The sequence below is a fragment of the Guyanagaster necrorhizus genome (genome assembly GCF_019112545.1).
Source record: "Guyanagaster necrorhizus MCA 3950 unplaced genomic scaffold BT62scaffold_22, whole genome shotgun sequence".
NCBI lineage: Eukaryota > Fungi > Basidiomycota > Agaricomycetes > Agaricales > Physalacriaceae > Guyanagaster > Guyanagaster necrorhizus.
In genome coordinates this window covers 374769-399447 of record NW_025064901.1, presented here as the reverse complement: position 1 = coordinate 399447, position 24679 = coordinate 374769, and the positions used below count along the sequence as shown (strand labels likewise).

The 24679-nt window shown below is 48.4% G+C and overlaps 11 protein-coding genes across 11 annotated transcripts in view; 7 read left to right on the top strand and 4 right to left on the bottom strand.

Annotated features, from left to right (window-relative positions):
• The window catches only part of BT62DRAFT_988235 (uncharacterized protein), a 4675-nt gene extending 584 nt beyond the window's left edge, over positions 1-4091 (bottom strand). The window contains exons 1-22 of the mRNA XM_043190108.1: positions 3970-4091; positions 3776-3912; positions 3652-3723; positions 3524-3597; positions 3365-3475; positions 3178-3313; positions 2999-3117; positions 2848-2945; positions 2632-2792; positions 2336-2578; positions 2018-2283; positions 1778-1964; positions 1523-1729; positions 1322-1473; positions 1150-1266; positions 969-1092; positions 755-918; positions 610-704; positions 469-554; positions 359-418; positions 247-303; positions 41-190 (exon numbers count right to left, since the gene is read on the bottom strand). Of these exons, the coding sequence (XP_043037160.1) occupies positions 41-190; positions 247-303; positions 359-418; positions 469-554; positions 610-704; positions 755-918; positions 969-1092; positions 1150-1266; positions 1322-1473; positions 1523-1729; positions 1778-1964; positions 2018-2283; positions 2336-2578; positions 2632-2792; positions 2848-2945; positions 2999-3117; positions 3178-3313; positions 3365-3475; positions 3524-3597; positions 3652-3723; positions 3776-3912; positions 3970-4019 (2866 nt within the window). The 5' untranslated portion in view covers positions 4020-4091. The remainder of the gene's footprint in view (positions 1-40; positions 191-246; positions 304-358; positions 419-468; positions 555-609; positions 705-754; positions 919-968; positions 1093-1149; positions 1267-1321; positions 1474-1522; positions 1730-1777; positions 1965-2017; positions 2284-2335; positions 2579-2631; positions 2793-2847; positions 2946-2998; positions 3118-3177; positions 3314-3364; positions 3476-3523; positions 3598-3651; positions 3724-3775; positions 3913-3969) is intronic.
• An 85-nt stretch (positions 4092-4176) lies between these two features.
• BT62DRAFT_953375 (eukaryotic phosphomannomutase) lies at positions 4177-5294 on the bottom strand. The gene is made up of 7 exons (XM_043188262.1): positions 5202-5294; positions 5035-5155; positions 4819-4987; positions 4701-4763; positions 4616-4652; positions 4378-4569; positions 4177-4328 (listed from the first exon to the last, which is right to left on the bottom strand). Exons 1-7 carry the CDS (start codon positions 5283-5285, stop codon positions 4221-4223), a joined length of 774 nt encoding a protein of 257 aa, XP_043037159.1. The 5' UTR covers positions 5286-5294; the 3' UTR covers positions 4177-4220.
• Positions 5295-5384: 90 nt separating this feature from the next.
• On the top strand, positions 5385-7696 carry BT62DRAFT_972254 (uncharacterized protein). The gene is made up of 5 exons (XM_043189066.1): positions 5385-5747; positions 5794-6237; positions 6286-6392; positions 6442-6609; positions 6662-7696. Exons 1-5 carry the CDS (start codon positions 5462-5464, stop codon positions 7568-7570), a joined length of 1914 nt encoding a protein of 637 aa, XP_043037158.1. The 5' UTR covers positions 5385-5461; the 3' UTR covers positions 7571-7696.
• Positions 7697-7839: 143 nt separating this feature from the next.
• BT62DRAFT_934891 (uncharacterized protein) lies at positions 7840-8967 on the top strand. Its single transcript, XM_043186814.1, has 4 exons — positions 7840-8128; positions 8179-8260; positions 8337-8361; positions 8426-8967. The coding sequence occupies exons 1-4, from the start codon at positions 8031-8033 to the stop codon at positions 8575-8577; spliced, it is 357 nt and encodes a 118-aa protein (XP_043037157.1). The 5' UTR covers positions 7840-8030; the 3' UTR covers positions 8578-8967.
• A 2-nt stretch (positions 8968-8969) lies between these two features.
• Positions 8970-10297, bottom strand: BT62DRAFT_934889 (TPR-like protein). Its single transcript, XM_043186813.1, has 7 exons — positions 10102-10297; positions 9849-10046; positions 9725-9799; positions 9604-9667; positions 9477-9544; positions 9335-9417; positions 8970-9283 (listed from the first exon to the last, which is right to left on the bottom strand). Exons 1-7 carry the CDS (start codon positions 10253-10255, stop codon positions 9218-9220), a joined length of 708 nt encoding a protein of 235 aa, XP_043037156.1. The 5' UTR covers positions 10256-10297; the 3' UTR covers positions 8970-9217.
• A 410-nt stretch (positions 10298-10707) lies between these two features.
• BT62DRAFT_934888 (mitochondrial import inner membrane translocase, subunit Tim17/22) lies at positions 10708-11408 on the top strand. Its single transcript, XM_043186812.1, has 4 exons — positions 10708-10736; positions 10901-11044; positions 11102-11212; positions 11275-11408. Exons 1-4 carry the CDS (start codon positions 10724-10726, stop codon positions 11355-11357), a joined length of 351 nt encoding a protein of 116 aa, XP_043037155.1. The 5' UTR covers positions 10708-10723; the 3' UTR covers positions 11358-11408.
• A 119-nt stretch (positions 11409-11527) lies between these two features.
• BT62DRAFT_322737 (uncharacterized protein) lies at positions 11528-13222 on the top strand. The gene is made up of 6 exons (XM_043180498.1): positions 11528-11870; positions 11929-12251; positions 12311-12448; positions 12506-12748; positions 12807-12913; positions 12973-13222. The coding sequence occupies exons 1-6, from the start codon at positions 11697-11699 to the stop codon at positions 13047-13049; spliced, it is 1062 nt and encodes a 353-aa protein (XP_043037154.1). The 5' UTR covers positions 11528-11696; the 3' UTR covers positions 13050-13222.
• A 1081-nt stretch (positions 13223-14303) lies between these two features.
• BT62DRAFT_988230 (uncharacterized protein) lies at positions 14304-15615 on the top strand (the record flags this gene model as incomplete). The annotated part of the gene is made up of 7 exons (XM_043190107.1): positions 14304-14396; positions 14446-14493; positions 14548-14744; positions 14802-15099; positions 15150-15297; positions 15347-15532; positions 15584-15615. 7 exons carry the CDS (start codon positions 14304-14306, stop codon positions 15613-15615), a joined length of 1002 nt encoding a protein of 333 aa, XP_043037153.1.
• A 145-nt stretch (positions 15616-15760) lies between these two features.
• Positions 15761-17846, top strand: BT62DRAFT_953358 (uncharacterized protein). Its single transcript, XM_043188261.1, has 10 exons — positions 15761-15844; positions 15893-16033; positions 16101-16136; positions 16191-16455; positions 16508-16585; positions 16633-16767; positions 16832-16900; positions 16955-17084; positions 17134-17341; positions 17391-17846. Exons 1-10 carry the CDS (start codon positions 15813-15815, stop codon positions 17605-17607), a joined length of 1311 nt encoding a protein of 436 aa, XP_043037152.1. The 5' UTR covers positions 15761-15812; the 3' UTR covers positions 17608-17846.
• BT62DRAFT_934886 (uncharacterized protein) lies at positions 17733-19207 on the bottom strand. The gene is made up of 5 exons (XM_043186811.1): positions 18874-19207; positions 18483-18826; positions 18201-18427; positions 18019-18154; positions 17733-17973 (listed from the first exon to the last, which is right to left on the bottom strand). The coding sequence occupies exons 1-5, from the start codon at positions 19196-19198 to the stop codon at positions 17833-17835; spliced, it is 1173 nt and encodes a 390-aa protein (XP_043037151.1). The 5' UTR covers positions 19199-19207; the 3' UTR covers positions 17733-17832.
• Positions 19208-19313: 106 nt separating this feature from the next.
• BT62DRAFT_934885 (sulphite reductase hemo protein, beta subunit) lies at positions 19314-24606 on the top strand. Its single transcript, XM_043186810.1, has 10 exons — positions 19314-19580; positions 19633-22709; positions 22757-22952; positions 23005-23264; positions 23318-23324; positions 23379-23793; positions 23851-23876; positions 23931-24051; positions 24105-24194; positions 24245-24606. The coding sequence occupies exons 2-10, from the start codon at positions 19639-19641 to the stop codon at positions 24430-24432; spliced, it is 4374 nt and encodes a 1457-aa protein (XP_043037150.1). The 5' UTR covers positions 19314-19580; positions 19633-19638; the 3' UTR covers positions 24433-24606.
• The last annotated feature ends 73 nt before the right edge of the window (positions 24607-24679 follow it).

Genomic DNA, 24679 nt, shown 5'->3' with positions numbered 1-24679 from the left:
GGGGGGGGGGGGGGGGGCAATAATTATAATAGAAACGAACGCAATGAATTCGCCTTCTCTCCCAATATGGGCTCGAATATTCTCATCAGAGGTTTGGACAGTTGATTCTCCAGATAGTATCTTGTATCAACTGGTATGTTGTTGTCAAGGACGTACAGCGGATCTTCCGACTTCTCGTATGCCGCAGCACCTGAAATACCAATGGGTCGGTGCTACGAAGGGAGAAAATCGGAGATAGCCTCCTACCTTTGATGCCCTTGACGATAACATACGCCACACGATCACCCAGAGCAGGAGCAGACCCTTGCAGCATATTACATGTGAATAATAACTAGGAGGGCATCAACTCAAGACAAACCGGCATCTCGTTGCTTCATTCGCTCAGCCAGTTCGACATGTGCTTGTTTACCTGCATAGTCTGGAAAAGATCCTTAGGTCAGGCATCCAGATGAGGAACATGACATTTACCGCTTTTCGCTAGTGCCTTCGTGATCACCAACTGCGACATATCGATTTTGTTTTGAAGCAAATCGGATATAGTGTGCTTAGTATACCTGAAGTATTATGTTATGAGCCACAATTTGATATCAGAAGACTGTTTGAACATACTCTTCAGCACCTCGAACATCACGGTCGATAAGCATTTTATGGAGGCACGTCTCGATGACAGTGGAGACTAGGCGACAGTTATCTCGACGCACAGTCTGGTCATAATGAGCTGTTGCAGACTGAGATAGACAAAGAGATCGCTGACCTCGATACCTTTGGAATCCATCTTGTCATACTTGTCTGGTCGCGTCCAATATAAACCAGCATAACGCTTTTTGCTGATGAGCAGGTAAGGAAAGTATACTTTCTCGAACTCAAGCTTGATAGGCTTGATGAATTTGGCGGTGACAAATTCAGCAGCCTCTGCACCTGTGAAAGCCTTTAACGCAAGCGGTAGAAAGGTACGATGGCGCTCGCACCTAATTCCATCACTTTGACTAGATCGGTAGGCCCAAATTTGACCATGACAGAATCTGTGTCACCGTAAATAACCTCCGCGTCGTGAGAATGACCATTCGCGACACTGTACTGTGCTTCTACCTCCTATATAATGATAATCATGTTCAGCCTATAATTCATAAGCAGGAGCAACGACCTTACCGATTTTGTTTTCTCGATCATTTGTCGACCATAAGACGTAACGCTAGACGAGATGGCTAAGCAAGGAAGCTTCCCAATGGTGGCACCAGTAAACCCGTAGACGGAATTGGCGCTGATCTTACACAGAGATCAGGATGACGGTCATCGCAGAAACAGTCCAGGGATAATATACCTTCAGGGCCAGCTGCCGTCCATCGAGCACAGCACGTTTAAATGGATCTGTCTCCTTTTTCAAGTCCGCTTTGGCGCGTTTACGAGCTGATATGAGATCTTCCAAAACGGTCGGAAGAAGACCTTTTCGTCGACTTGACTTGACAAATAGGTCTTGTGTGAGACGTTAGTACAGTGACTTGTTTACGACGAAGTCAATTACCATGGTTAGGTGTCCTGACATAGTCAACATCTTCAACTAGTTGGAGGCGCTCGACGGTGGTCTTGTCAAGCAGCGTCGTATAACATAAGTTGTGAGCCATCATGATTGAGGGGTACAAAGAACTGAAGTCGAGCGTGGCAATAGGTGCATCATAATAGCCTTTCTTCGGCTCGATAACCGTTGCACCCTCGTATTGGTCATCCGTACCTGCGAAGGAGATTAACAGAGGAGACCTCACTGAGTAAACATGAATACCTTCTCCTTTCAATGCTGGGACAACATATCCCTCCTCATTTGCTTTGCGGTACAGCTGTGACAACACTTTGATAGATTGACCGCGAGCCAACAGATAGTTGAAGGGGACTCCAGTCACCCTGGACATTTCAATGTAATTGACAAAGCACATAAGTTTATCCAAAAGACGTTGAGGAAGATATGCATCCTATCGTTACAGATGAAAAGAACGTGTCGTCGATGTCTAGCGCTAGGACACACCTTTAAACAGTAGACGGCAAGGCGTCGACGAGATTCCGGAGTACCATTTTGGAGTTCAGTGATCACAGAGTGGTGTACATCTTCCTTTTGCTCCCCCAGAAACTGCGCACAGACAGAATTCAGGGTATAACTACGTAGCTTGTGCTCGCGCTGCATGAACTGTAGAACATCGAGCTGTAGACGTCCATCCAAAGGCGTATCTTTAGAATCGCGCTGCCCGTAAGCCTTCGAAGAAAAGTGTGTGTTTACTGTTTTAGTTTCATTGTCTGTTACAGATGATAAGTAGCGATCATACTGAACGGTGACATCAGATCTCACACTTCAACCGTCCCAGGAACGGGAAATTTTTCAACTGCAACGCCTTGGCTCGGTCCAACAGATACGGGAAATCGAAACCTCCAATATTGTACCCGATCACCACATCCGGATCCACTTGCTCTACAAACTTGCGCCATTGCAGTAACAAGCTACTTTCATCTTTATGTTCGAGCACTTGAGAGCCGACAATAGGTGAACAGGAATTGAGGGTGAAGATGTTTCGTATGAAGGGTTTGGATTCGCCTCAATGGAGAAAGTGAGCAGCGTTGTCATAGCCTATGCTGAAACAAGCAAACCTTGGCGAGTAACCATGTTGGCTATCTGGATGACGGGATCAACGTTGGCTTCAGGAAAAATGCCTTTTCGACCAGCGCACTCTATATCAAAGCTGAGTATCCGAAGAGGCGCTACCTTAGACCAATCGCCTTCTGGTGCATGAGAAATGAAGGCATTCCACCTATTGCGTTGAATAAGAATAATAATATGAAGAGCGTGGTGGCAATGCGGCAGACCTCATGCTGATCTCTAACTGACAAAGCGATTTCTTTCCTTCATTGTTGATGATATTGTATTTTCCACAGGGAACTTCGATCCAGTTCATTCCAACGACCTGATACGCGTGGACTTTAAAAGTGCATGGAAACAGTGCAGAAGAAACCGAACCTTGGTGTCAATCATAAACCGAAGTGTATATGCTACGTTGCTTTCAAAAGTAGGTATCGCTTCACCGTCTTTTCTTACGAAGAGACCATTAAAGTCTACGCTGTTCTTTTCGAAGAGACGTGATCATCACCAAAATATAGTGAGCCAAGGGAAGGGTCTGTCACAGAGAAGAGACTTATCTCGAACTTTCGGTAGACTTCTAGGCTCGGTAATGGTAATCTTCAGGAAAGGTACCTGGTCATCACCTCGATAACCCCAAAGGCTTCGCCTCTTGATAATTTCAACCTTGATGACAACATCATAGCCAACTTGTGTCTAGAAAACAATCAGTCATGCCCACGGCTCTGTTTCCAGCAGAAGACTTGCATTTAAATATGACCCAAAGGCATCGAGATCGTCTTCGGCAAAGCCACGGGGTTGACCGACGTAGAAATAGGGCAGGAAATCAGTGACGTAGGCAAGAACACTATGTCCAGCCTACAGAGAACATCAGAAAAAAGTTCACCTAAAGATGCTGCAGCCTACTTCGGTGACCCCAAACATGCGCAGACAAATGGATCCCCCGTGGTTTGTCGAGTCGATGTCAATTTGCTGAAACACTATATGCGACGTAAATCCCTGCTTGGAGACAGGTGAGCACGATCTGCCCATACCCAGCTTATCTTTCTTTTCATTTATGAGTGGCAAAGCCGGTCTTGCCCAGCAGTCAGCGCCACCTTCGGCATCTTGTAGAAGCGCGGTCAATGGGAGCATATGTCATATGGGAGAATTTCGCACTAGGTGTGTCTCCAATATCCTCTTTAATCCGTTCGAGTACCTCGGTGAATGATGATTGTGCTGGCTGGGAGCCATAGGGAGAGCTTGATGCTAGTTTCCGTTTCTTCGAAGCGGGCCCTTGCTCGCCACCATGGCCTCTGAAAACGCGTGGTCAATGGAACGCGTCTTGGGAGGCGTAAGTGCGATAAGCATACCTAGGACGAGTTAGAGGCACGTTCTCCTTGATTACTGAAAGTGGCGCCATGCCTACGCGACGGAAGGGTGTAATGGAGAAAGATGGATAAGGTGTCGAAGACTCGGTGGTAAAGGAAGAGACAGAGAAACGCGTCTGAACAAGCGTTATGGATGACTAATTCATTTATTATGTAAGAAATATTTTATCCATGTTCCTAAAATCCAAAATCCCTTTGCCTTCTGTCTAATTTCGGCTCGATCATCTATGCTCTCAAAGATCTAGATTCAAATCCTTCAAAATGCGGATGGTATCTGAAGGACTGGTAACTGTGTGGCCAATAGTCCGGGAGTCGGCGAAGATTTCGTAGTCATTTCCTCCCTACACATAGGCGTCACTTGACGCTAAAATGTGCAAGTCTCAGATCTACCTTGTACGTCTTGTCTCCGAAGAAATGGATCTCTTCGAAGCCTTCATCTTCGACGTGACGAAGAGCATACGTCTTATCCCAGCCGCGGGGGAAAATATCAAAAGAGATTTGACCACCAATTGAATACGTCAGGTCATAATGGGCAAACTTCTCCTGGAGGACCTTAACAAATGCGGCTCGTAGGCCGTGAATCTGGAGAAAACTTAGCCATGCGCATGGAGGTACCGAAACTTCATACCTTGTCATAGGCTTCGAATTCATTACGCTCCTCTTTCCTACGCAGCCGTGAGGAACTATAATACAAGGCGGATGATATGACATACGTGGCATTGCGTCCAATAGGACTGACGTTGATCATGCCTTTTCGGAATTCAACAAAAGTACCACTGGAATATAGAAAAGTTAATAGAAGCGTACTACCACAAATAGGGTGCTAGTGACCGTTTCACCGGAACGTCCATATCAGCGAGATAGTGGAGAATAAAGTTTACGAGCTTCTTGTAATTGTCTTCGCCGACATACTTGATGAATGACTGAGACTGAAGTGCACTTCCCAACTTGTAAGCGGTCAGACCGTTTTCAGCAAAGGCATAGTCAAAGTCTTCGACAACTGGCTTTGATCATTAGAGAAGAAAGGAGGCCGTAGAGGACACACACCATTACTTCCATCGACAGACAACTGTTCTGATATTTTGGCTAGATCAGATCCTCCGACGAAACCAATGACAATTTTTGTCCTGAGCTCGCGCAAGACTTGAATCATCTCGGGTGAGGCAGCCTGGAGGCAAGTCAGTCAGTAACAAGAAACCAGATGACTTCCATACTTGTCGAGCAGGAGTGAGCGTTCCATCGACATCGAACAGAAGAAGTTTCTTGAGTGGTCTATCCGCAAAAACTGAAGAAACCATGTTGTAGGAATCTGATCAGACACGTTCACTTGAAGAATTAGAATTTGAAATCTAAATCGATATGCGGCTATTCGTGCCGTCGGATCCGGTGTGCTTTGACTCTGCTCTGGCTCTGACTCTGATCATACTCATAAGTATCCTGATTTGTTAGACGTGCTCGAATATCCCCTCAAGGGATGCAGAAGTTCTACGTTTTCTCCCTTCCTACGGAGCTCCTTGACACTCTTACGCCCAGAAATCTCGTCAATCAACAGCCACAGAGGCGAACACCTTCGTTCACGCCGCCTGCTGAACCTACATTGACCAGCTCTCGAGCCTGTAACATATGTAATGGCTCTACGTTTCTCGATGTTGCTGAACAGAGAAGCCATTATCGATCTGATTGGCATCGATACAACGTCAAAATTCGCCTTGGTGGTGGTTCGGCTGTAAACGAGTCGGAATTTGCTCAGTTAATAGATGGTAAGCTTTTTAGTGAATTATTTATCCTCTCTTTGAACATTTATAGCCCTCGATGACTCGATATCGGGGTCTGAGTCCTCATCTGATGAAAATGACTCTGAAGATTCCGATGCCGTTGCTGCTCTCGTCGGGAAAACAAAACGCGTTATTCGTTCTCAGTCCCCAGAGTCCGTTGCTCGTTCAACTCCTCAGACTGCCTTAGCTTGGTTCCATTCACCACCTGCAACACAGATTGGCGTCTATCGAACCTTGTTTCCACCGACATCCCATTATCTGGAGGAACTAAAGACAATGCAATCGTCGGTACAAGGTAGAACGTGGACTTTGTTTATGGTTGCCGGTGGTCACTTTGCTGGTGCGGTCGTGCGTGTCAGCAGATCAGACGCGGACAAAAAGGAGAAGGCAGAAGCATTCCAGGGAAAGAAAAAGCCAAAACACCCGAAGCCCGAAATAGAGGTCTTGAAGCACAAGACATTCCACCGATATACCAGTTCGTATTCCTTTTTGTTTTCTTGCTGCTTCTTCTGACTCCCTTCAGCGCGTCGGAAACAAGGAGGATCGCAATCTCTCAACGACAATGCCAAGGGCAATGCAAAGAGTGCCGGTGCTTTGCTCCGCCGATACGGTGAACAAGCTTTGCGGGATGTGAGTACTATCAGGCTATGATATCTAGTCACGCCGACAGTAATTACAGGACATCCGCAATTTGATGGACGACTGGCGAGAAGAGATTAATGACTGCGAAAGGATCTGGATCCGGGCTAGTGGGTCTAATCGCAAAATTTTCATGGATTATGATGGTTCCATCATCAGCAAGGGTGATGCTCGTCTCCGTACATTTCCTTTTCCAACACGTCGCCCCGTAAGTCGCTACGTCATTTAAAGAACCCGACATGCTCAAACAGTCCGCTCAGACTCAAGCCGAACTTATACGGTGTTTGAACGAACTGACGGTAGCGAAAGTATCACACCTTACGGAAGAAGCCTTATGTGCACAGGATGAAGAATATTTAGCCAGCCTTCCGAAACCTAAACCAACTCCCGCTGTTGCAGCGCCCAAAGAACCCTCGGAGAAAGTAAAGGCTCCACAGCTTTCGAAGGAAGAGGAGTCATTTCGCGACAAGTGGTTCCGGATTGCAGAGATGATACGGAAGGGCAGGCTTGAACCGCTGAAGGCTTTCTGGGAACGTGAGGGCACGGGCATGGGAGGCATTGATGCGTCAATTCCGGAGTGGGCTAATGAGCGGTGGAGCACTCTTCTCCAGCTCGCAGTACATGCCGAGCAAGAAGATATCGTACATTGGCTTCTCGAGGATATGAGAGCAGACCCCACGATACAAGTACCTGCTGGGAAAAATGGCGAAATCCCTGAGGACGTAGAATCTACCGGCAGGATTACCGGTCGCACAGCCTATGATCTTGCGCAAACGCGGACCATCAGGGACGTGTTTCGTCGCTCGGCTGGACTTCATCCTGAACGGTGGGATTGGTTCGGTGCTGCTCGAGTTCCGAGCGCTCTGAGTAAGGAAATGGAGGATGATCGGGAAGAAAAGAAGAAAAGCCGCAGAAAGGCTCTAAAGGATCGAGTCAAGGAGCGGGAAACCAGGGAAAAGGATAAGCAGGTGGAACCGCCATTTGTCGCGTCTGATGTTCCATTGGCGCCATCGGTTAGGGCCGATGTTCCTTCAGGTCCTAGAAAGCTGGGAGGTACGGCTGGTTCATCAGAAGCTACGACTGGTTTAAACTCAGAGATGCGGACTATAGTCGAGCGTGAGAGGCGTGCCAGAGCCGCGGAGGCTCGTCTGAAGGCGTTCTCGAAATAAATTTAGGGACGAAGATACTATACCACTTTATTTCGAGCGTACTGAGCAGAATCAAAAAACCACTTCAACGAAGAGAGTTTGACAGTCCAAATGTTTGTAGGTTACAACAGTTGGTACGGCTCCGAGATAGATAAACATTGAAGTCATGATGATTCACGACATTGAGTTACAAAGTTGTTGGAAAGTCAATCTTTGTAGAAATCCTATTTTGGTCCTTGAACCTTACGTTCATCTTCGGTCAGCATCATGTTCTCGTTCCAATCGCAGGTGGCAACATCGAGTAGTGGCGACGATTCGGAAAAGTTCGTTTTGATATTGGTGGGCTTGATTGGTTCCGGAAAGGTATCATATCAGTCCCCCCATTGCCGTCTTTGTTGCAAGTTGTGCTAGCCAGTATTCTAGAGCACATTTGCTCAAGCTCTGCAAGATCATTTCCCTCACATTCGCCGATGTAACCAAGATGATCTTGGTAGTCGGAAGATGGTCGAGCAGCTCGCGCGGGGATTCTCTTCGCCAGGGACTATCCGTGTGCGTCGATCGCACCAATTTCAATGAAGCGTGAGTTACGGCCTGTCATAGTAGATACCAACTGATGTCTCGGGCCTTAGGCAAAGAAAATATTGGATCCAAATAGCCCTGGAATTCCCCGGAACTCTGATCTGGGTTATTGTTTTCGATACCCCCTATGAGGTGAGCATGCACCACAATTGTGGTGCCCGTTCTTACTTGCATTCGGCCCTCAACTCAATTGGGATGCTGCTCACAGGTCTGCGTCTCCCGGCTCAGAGAACGTAAGTTCGATTCTTGTCATGTGTATGTAACAATGTCAATCACCCCATCCGCCTTTTTCAATAGGAAAATTCCATCCGACTATTAAGACGCCCGAGCAAGCGCTCGATGTGCTTGCACGCTTCGCGTCCGACTTCGTACCCCCCAATGAGCCACGAAGGTTACCACCGTTGCCTGTATTTTTCTCCGTCAGACCATCCGTCACCCACCTACTCTGAAACTGACATCAGCGCCATTCTCCAAAAGGTTCGGAATTCTGTGCCTGCATCTCCCTCGGTTTCGGCACAATCCCCTACCTTCAGTACCTTCATTTCCAAAACTCCTCGAGGCTCGCGTCCCTTTCCTGCTTTTTCCAATCGGAACCGGTCGCGGCGGTTATAGGCGTTACAACTATAACTTAAACCTGGCCCACTTTGGTAGTAATAGTGGTCGTAGTCAGCGTGGATCGTCAAACGGGGACTACGTAGACGCTGAGACGGCAGCACAGGACCGTGAAGTCATCAGGGATCTGCACAGTCAATCCAATGTCACTGAACCTGCAGGGCCTCTGACCTAGAAGACCGTAACCATGAGGTCCCTTCGGCTATGGAGGGCTCTTCTAATTGGACAGGAGGGACTCCACAAAATCTATTCACGCGCCTTCCTGGACAACGAATGATTTTATGTAAAAGCAATACTTGCAATAATGAGAAACTATGCTATGACCAGTCACAGTTGTCTCGGCCTGAAGCTTATTGGCTTCCTCCTACGATTATAACCATATGCGCAGGCGATGCCTTTCTTGTCGACCACCAGTCCGCGAAGCGCTTGGGTTGCCACCAAAACAACGCCCACGTTAAAGACAAGAAAATCTGTCATTTAAGGCTCAGGTTTTTCCGAGTCCTCAGCGGCTTTCAGGCGTTGGCCAAGTATTTTTGCACTGACCTGAAACGACTATTCAATTGTTTCACAAGAGCTGGAAGCAAGATGGTATACATTACGGATATGCATTGCCGCACGCTCAACTCCGAAGTCTCTACTACGCTGATATTGTTCAAGGGCCGCTTCAAGTTGCCCAGCTAATGCGTTCCAGTTAATTATAGTCACAAAAGGTCAAAGAGAAGGGGGAAAAGCTTACTAGCTTCGAGAACCGCCGCGAGATTGAATGCAATTTCAGGGTCTTCCGGCGAGAGCGAGGATGCAATACTGTATGATCAGATGTCGTTAAAACTCTGAACAAAAAAAGATGAACGTATTCGACGTGCTGTAAATGGTGTAATGCAAGGTCTGGCCGAGGAACTGGAGAAATAATATATGCACTAGCCAAGTCTACTCGTAACCGGTGGCGGTCAGACAAGGGGAAGAGGTTAGGATGACATTACACACTGGTATGGGTGTCCGGACTGGCTGGCTGAAGGGCTATGGATTCCTTCCATACGGCAATGGCTTCATCAAACTCCTCTGTCGAAATGAGATGAGCTTGGTCCACATACACAAAAGTGTGACCAACTGAGATGATAATGGGTAACGCCCAGATTGAAAAGGGAGCTGGCATTTCGTTTGATGTCGGCACTCCGCTTATAAAGATTCTTTGCAGCCTCAAGATCGCCCTCCTCAAGTTTCAGAGTTCCCTGTTCGAGACAACGGGAAGCTTCGACTTCTGCTGGATCTGTCGCCGTAGAGTGTGGGGTCGTAGACGTTGCCCAGCCTGTAGGAGTGTGTGTTCATAGTCTGCATCAAGATACACCCACAGAATAACTTACGCCTCGATATTCCACGAAAACCCGAAGACCTGGATTCAGGAGATGTCCGTTTGGAAGCAGCAATTGGCCGAGTACACAAAAGAGATGCTCTGTATGACTGTAAAACAAGTTTCTGGATATTGAGCCAAGAAACCGAACGCCTGCACAACGACATGAGGGATACGGTTTGACTTCCTGCTTTGAACAATTAGAGTCGAGACAGAAATGGCAACTAAGATCACGTGCGATGATCGCGGTCCTTGAAAAAATTTGAGCCGACTGCCGATCAGTTCAGCTTGGATTCAAGCCACATCCAGCTTGTTCCGACCGCCCCCTTCCCCCTACCGTCGCCATGTCATCGTCATCCCAGGTTTCGTCTTCGAGTAATCCAACAGACTATCTGCGGAATGCAACGTTTTCTCAGTCCCAGGATTCGTCCTCGTCGTCGTCTGGTGGTGCTCTAACTGCCTCTGACTTGCTAATGGGCGCGTATGACCCAGCAAAGCTTCACCCGCTCGCCGAGTTTGGTGACAAATTAGATTATCTTCTTCTCGAGGATGAAAAGACAAATGATATCCCTGGTGCTGGTACTGCTGTTCCCTCTAGGGGTTTCAGTGATGATCTCTGTTATGGAACTGGGACCATGTATCTCGGTGGTGCGTAAGATCTCTTTCATATTACCACTTTTGCTTTCCCTTTCTCGCTTTGGGCCTCATTTTACTCCCTGAATACACTCTCACCTTATCTCGACATCTCGGGTGTCCCATCTTTAGTCCTCTTATTGTTTTTCTCCGTCACATGCTCACCCTGGTTTACCAAGGTCTGGCCCTTGGTGGTTTGTGGGGCATGCGCGAAGGCGCTCGAAGACCGCTTGCTGTGTCAAACACCAGGCTGCGGATCAACAGTATCCTCAACTCCGTGACTCGACGAGGCACATTTATTGGTAACTCGGCTGGTGTCCTCGGTCCGTCCTATCAATCTACCGATATCATCTCGTACTCATACACTTCTCCCTGTATAGCCCTCGTGTATAATGGAGTTAATTGTTCCATTGACGCTATGAGAGGAAAGCACGATATTCTCGGAAGCATGGGAGCTGGTGGAATTACGGGAGTCCTCTACAAGTCTACGGGTACGCACTTTACGTTCTGAGACCCATTTCTCCGTGATATTCACACCTTTCATCTTCCATAGCCGGAGTAAAGCCCGCTCTCTCAGCAGCAATTTTCATGTCCGGGGTAGCAGGAATTTGGAGTTATGTCAAAAAGATCGTTTAATCGACACGTTATGTATTGTCTAATACTAATCCCACTTCTCTGGACCTGGCGCTTGATGGTATCTGTGAGCGGGTTCTATGGAATTTTACATGAGACCCGACTGATGTTAGCCATTCAAAATCATCTGTTCCAGCTAGATGGCGGCATATCCTTTGCCATATCAGGGCCCCTGATCTGACATACTTCCAGAACGTTAGGTGATCTCTACAACCTCGTTTTATTTCCCTCGTTGGCATTGGACGTCATCCCTTGGGCAAACACTATAAATCATTGTTGTCTGGCCACGACATCTGATTCCACTGTTCATTGCCACGTACTTGAGTTACGGGGCAGTTTACAATGCTTGATCTTTCCGCATCTTTCTGCCTCTTGCCGTTTCATTCTCTTTATGACTTCCCTCTCAGTGATGAGCGTCATGACAAACATTCTGGTTTCCAATGCGGTCGTTCGTTCTCCACCGATTTCCCTCGTACGCGGTTGGGATACGGTCGACAGCGCCACCGCAAGATTAGGGTATGCATTCAAATACGTCGCTTGCGTTGAATTTGAACTGACCTGTATCACCCGCTAGTTCCGTCTTAATACCGTTGTCTATTACAAAAACAAACGCTCATTTTCAAGGACATGTGCTTTACGACTCAAGGTCAAAGGCGTCGCCTCACGACAGCTTTCGCAGTCACGCCAATCTCCGCATTCAACGCGCGTCTGTAGAGAAAGTATTGACTCTTCGCCCACTCCACAATCTTTTAGCAGTCAAATCTATTCGCAAAATTTATCCCAGTCTTCTTCCGCTTCCTCTGGGCGCAGGTCTGCATCAGAATATCCTCCTCCACATTTCGTTCGGAGGCAGCCACGGATTCAAGTCTCGTCTCTATTATCTGAATCATATACTCCGTACGTACGAAAACATTCAATAAGTTCATGATCCGTTGATATACCGTCCAACAATATAGAACCTACCAGCTTGAGGTTGTTCAACAGCCGCAGAAAACAGCCGAGTTTCGGAATGCCAGCCTTTCCCGGCTACCGCTCACCCCACCACTAGTTGCTAGACTTGTAGTAAGAGATCCTTCAGGCAATCCGGTCATTCCGTACGTGTCACTGCATCGCCGCGTATATAATACTGACTGATGTCCTGTGCCCAACAGCCAGGCAGAACTCCCATTTCTCATTGCCCACTTGTCGCTGTACACGGACAACGGGCTTACGCGCATGGATGTTGGCTACACGATGGGCCAAGGACCACCTCTGTTGTATGGGAATTTAGTTTCGTCTCTAGACATTCTAGAAGACCTTCAGGGAAACACGGGTCTGTTCTTTATATTTCCTGATGTGAGTATACGGTGGTGCGGACGTTTCCAACTTGGTATATCTCTGTTGCGAATTTCTAGGCTAGTACTCTTCACCTTTCGGCTACGTAACTTTACTCATTAGTATCAGCCCTTTCAGTACAGACTCGTCTGGTAATATCAGCTTGGCTGAGCAAGGCACCGTACTTGCCGAGACACGGACTCTTCCATTTGATGTACTACCACAGGATCAGTATACAGCAGTCCGTGTGTTCTTTCCCTCTCGTTAATGCCTCTGTTCCCGCCACTGACTTGGCCCTTTCCAGCGCAAACAAGACTAACGCAATCCTTTCTTCGGCAAGGCGCCAGGATGTTTTCATTTTTGCCACAGTCAAACCCATAAACACGACCAATCCTTCGTTCTTCCCCGACGCATGTTTTTAAAAAATTTCGCCTTCGTTATACATCAACGGGCCCGGCTTAGGGATTTACTTTTTTTAGACTTGCAAACCCGAGCAATATGCTTATAGCCTTCGTCTTCAGTATCTTCAAATGGAGTTCATTATTCCTTTGCCGTTGGCACGACACAGCATTAAGCTATTTTTGCCGACCTTTGAGATCCAGAGACATCCGAAAAAAACTTTAGTAAAGAACTGATCGTGCCCGGGTTGCATCGCTTTCACTGCGGGGGCACGTGGCGGATGAGTACATAAGATCCTCCCACATCTTTACTTCCATCGTCTACCTTCATGTCCGCCAACGACTACTACGGCTCTGGAAAGCCTCAGCAATACTATCCCCCTCCACAAGGTATGCCTCCCGTTCAACTTGAAACTGAGTGCCCCTGTGGAACATCATGCCACTCGTCAACCGCCACGAAGGAACGTTATTGATACCATGCTGACTTGACATATTCCTTGTAGGTCCACCGCAGGGACAGGGCGGCTATTATCCGCAGGTTCGTCTTGTTACCGTCTTACCGCAAAGACAGCTATTCATAAGCGACTCAGCAACCTCAGCAGTCTTACCAGGGCTACCCCCAGCAAGGCTATCCTCAGCAAGGCGGCTACGGTGGAGGGTATCAGCCCCAACCACAGCCTCAGACAGTTATAGTGTTTGTCGTTTTCTTGAGACAGCGTTTCTGGCTGGACTGACTGGTTTATGCAGACAACAGCCCGAAAAAGGCGGAGGTGGAGGTGGAGGTGGATGCATGGCTTGCCTGGCTGGTATGTGCCTGTGTTGCTGCGCTGAAGGTTCGTCAGCGGTATCCTGCAAGTAATCAAAACTGAATGTGTTGCAGAGCTTTGCGAGTGCTTGTTTTAATCGAGCAGCAGCAACAGACACTATCCTTCTCTTTCCCCTTAAGCGCGACATGCGGTATTTCTCCATTTTGTTCTTCTATTTCGTCTTTATATATGTCTCTTAACTCCGTACATGTATCAGTTGTACTGCATATATCGAACAAGTATTTGTTCATTGTGAAATTCCCTGCACAGGAATCGTCAGATATTTTTTGTCTTCCGCTGGCGGTCGGCTAGGCGTTCAATGCGGAGACAATGATTGGTCCACGGCCCTGTTCCGCCTAGTTCCGAAGCCGTGAGCCGTGACCGTGACGAGGTTCATCTACGTTCTTTCCTCCAAAATCCTGACATTGAAAATGCTATCAAGGCTACCCGCTGGGGCCTTCAGGAATGCTGGGGCCTTTAGAGCTTCACGTTTGACGTTGCAGGCGGGCTCACGGTCTTCTGCGGTATGAATATTACTTTTTGATACTGAAATGACATCCCAACGCCCCTCAGGTCCGCTTCGCCTCCACGCATGCTGGTTCCAGTTCAAGTGCATTCGAGGTCGGTATTTCCATTGTTATTTCTTGTTTCTGGCCGTACTCTAACTTGTCGTAGGCATTCATGAACTCTCGCGTCACCCTCGCGTCGGCAACTCTCTTCACCGCGGGCACCATTGCCTGGTATACCCATCTCTACGGTTCTCTCCCTTTTATTGGCGAGGCCCATGCTAGTCACCTCAGTGATGCTGGTCTTCACCCTCCTGCCTACCCATGGGATCACAAGGGCTTTTTCGACACGTTTGACCACGCCAGGTATTCCGGTTTTGCCCGTCATTTGCGCGCCCATTTGACTTGAACCTCGTTCTCCAGCATTCGACGAGGCTATCAAGTGTACCGTGAAGTTTGCGCCGCTTGCCATTCCCTTGACCGCATTGCCTGGCGAAACCTTGTGGGGGTGTCACACACTGTCGATGAAGTACGTGCCTTGGCAGAAGAGGTTGAATACCAAGATGGTCCCAATGACGAGGGAGAGATGTTTATGCGCCCAGGAAAGCTGGCGGACTACATGCCTCCTCCCTACCCCAACGAAGAAGCTGCTCGGACCGGAAACGCAGGTGCATTGCCCCCAGACCTTAGTTTGATTGTCAAGGCTCGCCATGGCGGTGCTGTGAGTGTATCTGCATTCATCCTGATGTGCTCTGCTCACCCACATTCTAGGACTACATCTTCTCGTTGTTGACCGGATACGTCGATGCTCCCGCCGGTGTTGAAATTCGTGAAGGGATGAACTACAATCCGTTCTTCCCTGGCGGTGCTATCTCCATGGCTCGAGTATTATTTGATGGTATTGTTGAGTATGATGACGGTATGTTGCATTCAATGGTCAGTTGACAGTATTTGACGCCTTGTTACAGGTACCCCCGCTACCACGTCGCAGATGGCAAAAGATGTTACGATCTTCTTGAACTGGGCGGCTGAGCCGGAACATGACGAGAGGAAGAAATATGGAATCAAGGCTGTTGTCTTGTTCTCCGCTCTGTTCGCCCTCAGCGTCTACGTCAAGCGCTTCAAATGGACTACAATTAAAAACAGGAAGATCTGTAAGTTTCCACGACTTTAATTATCACGTTTGGCTCACTGTGCTCGTCCAGTTTACGACCCTCCTGTAGACAAGGGCCATTAAATACTCTGTAGCCAAGTGTACTGTAGATAAGATGATCCTCAATAATTAGTCACTTGCACATGGGAATCATTGAATTTGCTCATGTTTGGAGCATAAGCCTGATTGTCATCGACCGGTGCACTTGTCCGTCAGCGTCTGAACGTAACTCTCACCACATTTCTCATTTCTTCCTCTCGCTAGAGCTTTGCGTATTCGTAATGTCGTCCGCTTCATGGCCTCCACAACTCAAGTATGTATGAGACTCTTTCTTACGGCTCTCGTTAACCTCGAACCGCAGAGAGTGGGTCGCCAAATGCCTAGGTCAAATGACAGATACCAACAGAGTGGAAGCCCAAGAAGAATTAAGAAAGGTAATTGCTGATGCTTTCGCGGCACAAACGCTCTGGACGACGGACTGGGCTGGGATACAATTGCAAAGGTCTTCCAAGTCCCATATTTCTTTCCTGCCACATTATCCATTTATGCTCTGCTTCTCCTCCCTGTAGTTTGCTCCCCAAGCAGCCTATACTGAAGCGCAAGAGGTGTGTAATCTACCTGTGCCTCTGAGGTGAACACGTCAGTCGAACCTCCCTCAGTAACGACCTGCCTACATCCAACAAAAAGGCCAAGAAGTCTGCGCTCAAGCAAGCCTCAAATCATACTTCGGATTTCAACAATCCCACGGCCTTGAACCGACGTGCACAACGCTTCCAACGGGAACATGAAATAGAACGACAGAAGTCACTGGGTGGCAATGCTTCTCTCAAAGCAAATCAACAGTATGCTCATCTAAGCGACCGACCAACGACTCGCCCATCTTCGCCTTATGTCAACCCCGCTGATGATCCCGATGCCGACCCAGTGTGTAGACACCTCCAGCTAGCATTCGTCATGGACCTAACTTCCATGTCAGAACGTGATTGACTGGGACCGGTACACAATAGTTGGAAGCTCACAAGAGCTGTTCAAGGACTATTTGAGGTTAACTTCGGTGCGTACCGAGCCCATCTTTCTCCAGCATCTAATGCACTCTTTCAGGAACCCAAACCGGAGCAAATACGGCCTTACGCTGTCCTCCAACAAACTCTTTTGGAACTCAAGAAGCGGTGGCGAGAAAAATGCTCATATAGTTGGATATGTAATCAGTTCAAGAGTCTTCGACAGGATCTAACGGTGTGTGTCTTATTGTCCCCACCATTATGGTCTGGCGTGTTTCCCTACATTTGACTCTGCGCAGGTCCAGCGAATAAAAAACGACTTTACCGTTCAAGTCTACGAAATACACGCACGAATGGCTCTGGAAAGCGTGCGTTGCTCCTTCTCAAAGCTTACACGTTGTCTTGATTTCGCGACGCTCCAGAACGATATGGTTGAGTTCAACCAATGTCAAGCCACGTTGAAGACACTATATGAATTAGGAATACCGGGCAAACAAGAGGAATTTACCGCTTACCGCATCCTTATGTTGCTGCATGGTCGCAACAGAAGTGGTCCGTATCGTTTCCTCGGGACCATAAACAACCTCTGACGTTGTTACAGAATTGAATCTTTACGTAGGTCAGCTAACACCCCGACAGAAATCAGATTCCGCCGTCAGGCATGCACTGGATGTGCAGAAGTCTTTGGCTATGGGGAACTACCATGCTCTGTTCAAATTGTACATGAATGCCCCGAATATGGGTGGATACATCATGGATCATTTGATAGGTCGAGAGCGGGCCAAGGCTCTTATGATCATGACCAAAGCGTAAGCCTTCATTCCTTGTCTGAGATCTATTATTGAACGGTATAAATAGCTACAAAACTCTTCCCTTGAGTTTTATACATAGCGAACTCGCATTTGATGACATTGAATCCGCACGCGACTTTCTTACTGAACATTCCTCGTCTTTTTTCACCAACCCCAATAGTCCCGACACAGAGAAGATTCTCGATTGTAGGCCTGTCTTGCCCAATCTGACCCAGGCTTACGAGGAGAAGTATCGAAAAGTCGGCATCAGGGGGGCAATATGATTTTCCTTTTTCCATCTCCTATCATTTATCCTTATTGCTTTCGACCTTTTTTTCCTTCGTCATGGCAACATCCCACTGGCAATACTACCTTTCTATTGCAGGCATCACGCATCATTCGTCCATGTCAAGATAGTCATGGCAGGTCTATTATTGTTGGGCGGTGACGAGTACGGTGTAATATCATGCATGTATGCAGCATTGCTTTGTAGATATGAATGAAAAACATCAATCACGCATTCTCGCTGGAATGAATCTGCGCACGACGACCTCCCTAACGGAGTAATGCGAAAAGCAAGCAGGAGATTTCAGCACGTCTGAAGATAGTCGTGATCGTGCCGGTATGGTCACGTAAGCAAGCATGAGTGTCTGAAAGAAATCAACATAATACTTCTTGATGAATGATTATCGTACCTTTTGCACTTGAGTGTTGGCACGGTTGATCGTGCTGAGCCAGGACCATGCAAAAGGTGACGCATTTTGGACATTGAGTACTGAGTTTCCTTGATCTGCAGGATCTTCGTAAACGGGACAGACGACCACAGAAAACCTGGGAGTAGACTTAGTGAGGGCTTCATCTAGGATCGCAGACTTACTCCGCATGAGAGAAAACGGGACCCCGTTTATACAGAAGATAATCGACACAAAACTTGGTGCCTCCTCTGACGACCCAGCCGAGAGAGCGATAGTAATGATACACAACATAGTTAATTAGAAACGGATTGTCGAACTGAAGTGGCTGTACTGGGGCATTGGGTACGGGAGGGAACAGATGCACCTGTTGGAACGTATTCCATATTTGCCCCAGACTCATGGGTTCGTACTGGATAAAGAGATATTTGCATTGAGAAGCATGGATAAGATACAGAGTAGCTAACCGTATCAGGATTCAACACAGTGAGACAATCAAAATTCCATATGAGAAAAAAGGCTTCGGGCAGAGTTAGTTGGAGATGCTCAACGTCCTCCAGCTCTTCTTCATCTATATCTTGGGGTGATGACAACAGAAGGGAAGGAAGTGGTTCATCTGTTGTAGGGGTTGGTTTCCATGTCGCCGCGGAGGGAATATTGGGTCCAGAAAGAGCAGGAGTGATGACGCGTCCTTCGGATTCAAAGATGGCCTCTGCCTCTGCGGCTACGGCAGCAATTGCATGCGCACGGTCTAACTTGAATTGCTTTCGTTCCGCTCGTCGCCTTTCACGGATCTCCTCAGATGTAATCTCTGCAGCATTTTTAGAGAGTGTAGGTCCAGGGAGATATAGCACTTACGTTTTCCTTGCAAAGTCTTCTGTCGGGCGAGCCAGCTGGGTTCACTTCGTGACAGGTTGCCCTTGCCAAAGAAACCCCGTCTCCAAAGGAGCAAAGCATCAGAATAATTTGTCACCCAGACGGAGCAAGTGGTAGGGTCGAAAATAGCATTGCAGTGAGGCGTCTGAACTCTGGCGAGAGATAGACCGAGAAGGTTGAGCAGAGAGCGTATTGGCTTTGGAGAATCGTCGGTGAATAGAATGGGTAAGGGATTCGAGTAAATCCTGTTGTTGTCATTTCGGCGGCCTCCTCCTTTGAAGGGGCCTTTGGAACGTCCAGACGGCATAATACGGAGCTGCTCTGCCAAGTTTGTGACTCCAATAAGCAAGTCAAATATGCGCAAATACACCGGTCCGGAGTCCCGTCGAATCCGGGTGATGATCAGCCAATGATAGTCCCTGCAATCAGTAAGCCAGGGCACAAGTCGCAAGGATACAGAAGAATGAGGTGCTCTTTGACAATATAATGAATGGCTTGGGTGTACTTTCTATCAGCAGCGTCAGCTAGGAATTCGGAATTCCAAGGCATCTTCCACCGGGATGTCCATGATTTCTCCAAACAATCACAAAGGTATGAGGTGCTTCATGCGACAACATGATTTTTTCAGGATGCCGATTCTGCTTTTCCTTGGCCTTGTACGACCGACCATCACTCCCGTTTTCTGAACTGTACGTTGCTCTGTGACAGACATTGAGTATCTTTACTGACGAGCTTTCGTAGACCATCATGACCAGCTCCGTTGCTCGGATCGCCTACTTGGCGTCCGACACCCTGGTGGACCTTCAGCTACCGTCGCCAAATACTTCACTCTCTGCTCAGACCTTTACATCTTTATCAACTATCTCCAGACAGAGACCGGCCATCGTATCAGTCCCCTCCGGCGGTGATCCAGTAGCGTACATTATCCGAAACGCCACCGCTTCTCTCATCTCCTTTACTGCATCAGCAAGCCCACGGACGATTACTAATGTCATCCTTCGGATATCGGAGTTGTCTTCTCTACCACTTGTCCTCCACTTTGCCCTCGATGGCGACCTCTCTGACGTCCTTCTTCTCCGGTCCGCCATTCCGTACTTCCTGCTTTCCACGACAGCCCAACAAGCCCATGACAATGCCCTCCTGGCATCCAAGCTAGCCCGGACAGAGAAAAAGGCCATTGTTCATGCTTACTATTCAAGCGTCGTGGACGTAGCACAGGAAGTCCAGGAGGACCAAGTCGTCCCATTCCTTCTCGACAACAGACTTTCTAAGCACTCTCCGACTGCCAGCAATGGGCATGCGTATGCCGCCAATGGAAATGGTGTTAATGGACATGCAAATGGTGTCAACGGTACAAACGGCCATTCAAACAGCGATGCAAATGGTCGTTCAAACAGTCATTCCGACGAGTTTACGGACAACTCGGTCGTAAACGATCTTTTCAAAGCATATGAGATCATAGCTTTGAGTACCGTGTCCCTCGTTCGTCGGCCCCTGAGGCACCTCGTCTCCCAGGGTACGAGTAATGCAGAGACGGTCATTTTCACTTTGGGTCGTGAATTGCCCATTGTCGCTCAGGGCGTGTCCATTATATTCGTATCTCTCGTAACTCCTCTCCCTCCCTCGCGTATAATCGCGGCCATTCCTTCTACAACAAAGAGAGTCATCGTTTTGGAGCACATTTCAAAATGGTCGATGAAATGGACACCATTGTATCTCGACGTAGTCAGCGCCCTGCAATGCCATGAACCACGCCCTATCATTCAAAGTGGTGTTTTCGGTGCCGTCGACGGTATTACGTCTGTCGACATTCTCAAGCTCGTACAACACGCCTCGATCTCATCGCCGTCCACACGGCTTGAGTTGAGTCCTCCATCAACCCCATCGCCTAGTAACATCGCACCCCTCGTTCCCAAGCACGAAGCATCATATAATAAAATTTTGGCCCATCTCTTCGACGATAGGCTCGAAATCGCGAACTCGCCGTCACTTGTCGCATCCCAGGGCGAGATTGCTACGACCCCGGAGTTTGCGCTGGGTCGCGTACGGGCGCAGCTGGAACAGAGGCAACAGCTCATTAATGCCGTTCTGGAGTTGCTGCAGAGTGATATACTGGATGTGGAACTTCATTCATTACTGAGTAAATGGATACTTGCGAAGGATGACAGTAGGAAGAACAAGGGTCTTGGGGAGGAAATTGTGGCATCGCTGAAACTGGCACCACTATCTCATCCTGCGGCCGTGCGCATTCTTTCTCTCAGCGCACATTTCTCCGTTATTTCGCGGTGGATTATTGGCTCTGACGCGTGGTCGTACGATTTGGGATCATCTGGGCTGCATCACGCTGTCGCGTCGGGCCTGAATGTCAATGTCCTCATTATCGACAGCCTTCCATATTCCTCTCGCAATTCTGGAGAGATAAGCAGGCGGAAGCATGACGTGGGTTTGTACGCTATGAACCACGGGGACGTTTATGTTGCCAGCGTGGCCGTTTATTCGTCCTACGCGCAAGTCTTGCAGGCATTCACAGAGGCTGACCATTACAACGGACCAAGTGTCGTCCTGGCTTACTTGCCGTATGTATCCGACAACTCTCTTGCTCTCGAGGTCCTTAAAGAGACCAAGCTTGCCGTTGATTCCGGATACTGGCCCTTGTATCGATGGGACCCTTCAAAGGATCGCGAAGGGAAGGAGCCATTTTCTTTAGACTCTGACTCGATTAAGTACGATCTCCAACAGTTCCTTGACCGTCAAAATCACCTCTCTCAGTTGGTTCGGTCGAAGCCAGCGATGGCCACTGAACTAGTCAGTAGCTTAGGGCAGAGTGTGAAGGAGGCAAGAAAACAGAAGGCGCAGCAGTCATACAACGAACTCCTGTCATCGCTGGATGCCCCGCCTCTGCTCATCTTGTACGCTTCTGATGGTGGAAATGCCGAGAAGAAGGCCAAGCGCCTCTCCCATCGTGCCCAGGCTAGGGGACTTTCTACCACCCTAGCTTCATTCGATTCCATGTCACTGGACAGTCTGTCTCAGGAAGAGTACGTTGTCTTCATCACATCTACCGCCGGGCAGGGAGAGCCGCCTCAGAATGGACGTCAGTTTTATAAGGCGCTCAACGCCGCAGCTGCGGGTGATGATCGAACCTTGACGAAGCTCAAGTTTGGTGTCTTCGGCATGGGTGACAGTCACTACTGGCCCAGATCCGAAGACGCGCATTATTACAACAAACCTGGAAAGGACTTGGATGCTCGTCTAGGGAAGTTGGGTGGCGATCGCATTGTTGAGTTGGGACTTGGTGATGACCAGGATGCAGATGGTCCCGAGACGGGATACAAACCTTGGGAGCAGCTTTTATGGAAGGTCCTCGGAGTCGACTCCATTGAGATCACGGAAGCCGAGCCTGAACCCATTACGAACGAACACATCAAAGCCGCTTCGCAGTATTTACGTGGAACAATCGCCGAAGGTCTCCAAGACTTCAGCACGGGCGCTCTCGCACCCAGCGACGGACAGCTTACGAAATTCCATGGCATCTACCAGCAGGATGATCGAGACATTCGAGAGGAGCGACAAGCGCAAGGAGCGGAATTGGCGTATAGCTTCATGATCCGAGTGAGGATGCCTGGTGGTGTTTGTACGCCAGAACAATGGTTGCAAATGGATCAAATCGCAGATGAACATGGCTGTGGTACGTTCAAAATTACGACGAGAGCTACGTTCCAATTCCACGGTGTAATTAAGAGACACTTGAAGCCCGCCATCCAGGACATTAACAGGGTTCTCCTCGATACACTCGCCGCATGTGGAGATGTCAACAGGTACGCGTCATGTTTTAGTGTGCGACCCGCGTTCTCATGTAACGCAGAAATGTCATCTGCTCTTCCATTCCCACAATGTCAAAGCTGCATAAGCAAGTGTTTGCATTCACGAAAGCCGTCAGCGAGCACCTCATTCCGAGGACGACTGCATACCATGAAATTTGGCTGGATAAGAAAATGGTCGCAGGAGACGCTGTCAAGGACTTTGAACCATTATACGGCGAATTTTATCTGCCCCGAAAGGTACTTTGATCCAGCTATTGTCTTTTCACCCCATGCTTATAGTGTTACCTAGTTCAAAGTTGCTGTTGCCGTACCGCCTACGAATGACGTCGACGTTTTCGCAAACGATCTTGGCTTCATCGCAATTGTCGGCGACGACGGTGAGTTGACTGGTTTCAACGTCTCCGTTGGCGGAGGCATGGGTGTTACACACGGAAACAAAAAGACCTATCCCCGGGCCGGTAGTATCATTGGTTTCTGCACTCCCGAACAGGGAAAGCTTGTCGCAGAGAAGGTCATGTTGACCCAGCGGGATAACGGAAACCGTGCCGAGTATGTTTTGTATGTCGACTTCCTGATTTCGTTGCTGACTCGATTCTGCTTAGCCGAAAGGTAACGCCTAACAATGGGTAATTCCTCAAATATTGTGCTCACTCCTGCGTCTAGAATGCACGTCTCAAGTACACGATAGACCGTATGGGACTCGACGTGTTCAAAGCGGAGGTTGAGAAGCGACTTGGTTATGCCCTCCAGCCTGCACGACCATTCACGTTTGACCGCAATGTCGACGACTACGGCTGGGCGACAGGCGAAGATGGCAAGCACCATTTCTTGATGTTCATCGAAAACGGACGCATCCAAGACGAGCCCGGAAGGGACTTTAAGACCGGTTTACGGGAGATTGCCAAGGTCCACAAAGGCACGTTCCGCTTAACCGCTAACCAGCACTTGGTGGTGTCGGACGTGCCAAACGAGGAGCTTCCTCTCATCAAGGAGATCCTGACCCAATACAAGCTGGATAATCTCGTGCATTCCGGGCTTAGACTATCATCGTCGGCATGTGTGGCATTTCCAACATGTGGTGCGTAGAGCCTTGTATTGTTGGATTCCGCACAACTGACGACCTCGTCTCTTTTAGGTCTTGCCATGGCGGAATCGGAACGGGTGAGTGGCCCCTTCGTTGACGCCTTCAGCATGTTGATTTCGTTTCCGTTCCAGTATCTTCCTCTGTTGATTGATAAGGTGGAAAAAATCTGCGAGAAGAACGGTCTCCGTAACGATTCAATTGTGATGCGGATGACTGGATGTCCCAACGGGTGTGCTCGTCCTTACCTTGGAGGCATGTCGCACTTGGTATTCTTAAAGATATGTTGTCTGACTTAAACTTTCCAGAGGTTGCTTTCATCGGCAAAGCACCCGGTTCATATTCGATGCTGCTTGGTGGAGGATTCTATGGTCAGAGATTAAACAAAATTTACCGAGGTTCGTTCTCTCCGCTCCTTCTGCTGCACCACGTTCATACTGAATTGCAGAAACGGTCACTGAGCCTGAGATCTTGGCTATCCTAGAGCCCATCATTAAAAGATATGCTCTGGAGAGATTAGAAGGAGAGCGCTTTGGTGATTTTACCATTAGAGCTGGGTATATCTCGGCCACCACTTCTGGTAAAGAATGGTATGTGGGCATGGGTGGAGAAGGACAGCATAAAGAATCATCTTGATGCTGATAACTTGACGAAATTGAATGATATTTACGGCTGTGGTCATGGCCGTGCGACGGAGTCGGGACCCATTGTCAACGTTAGTTTATATAGCAAAGAGTAAAAATTATTTACATAGCGCGTTCCTGTTGCTTACAAGACTTTGGTCACTTAAAAGCAACAAAAGACAATGTCATGAATAGTTCGCTATGCTGTTACTGGCAGCGTCGATGTTGACGGCTGGTAAGGGCTGCCCCTGCTGTTGTGA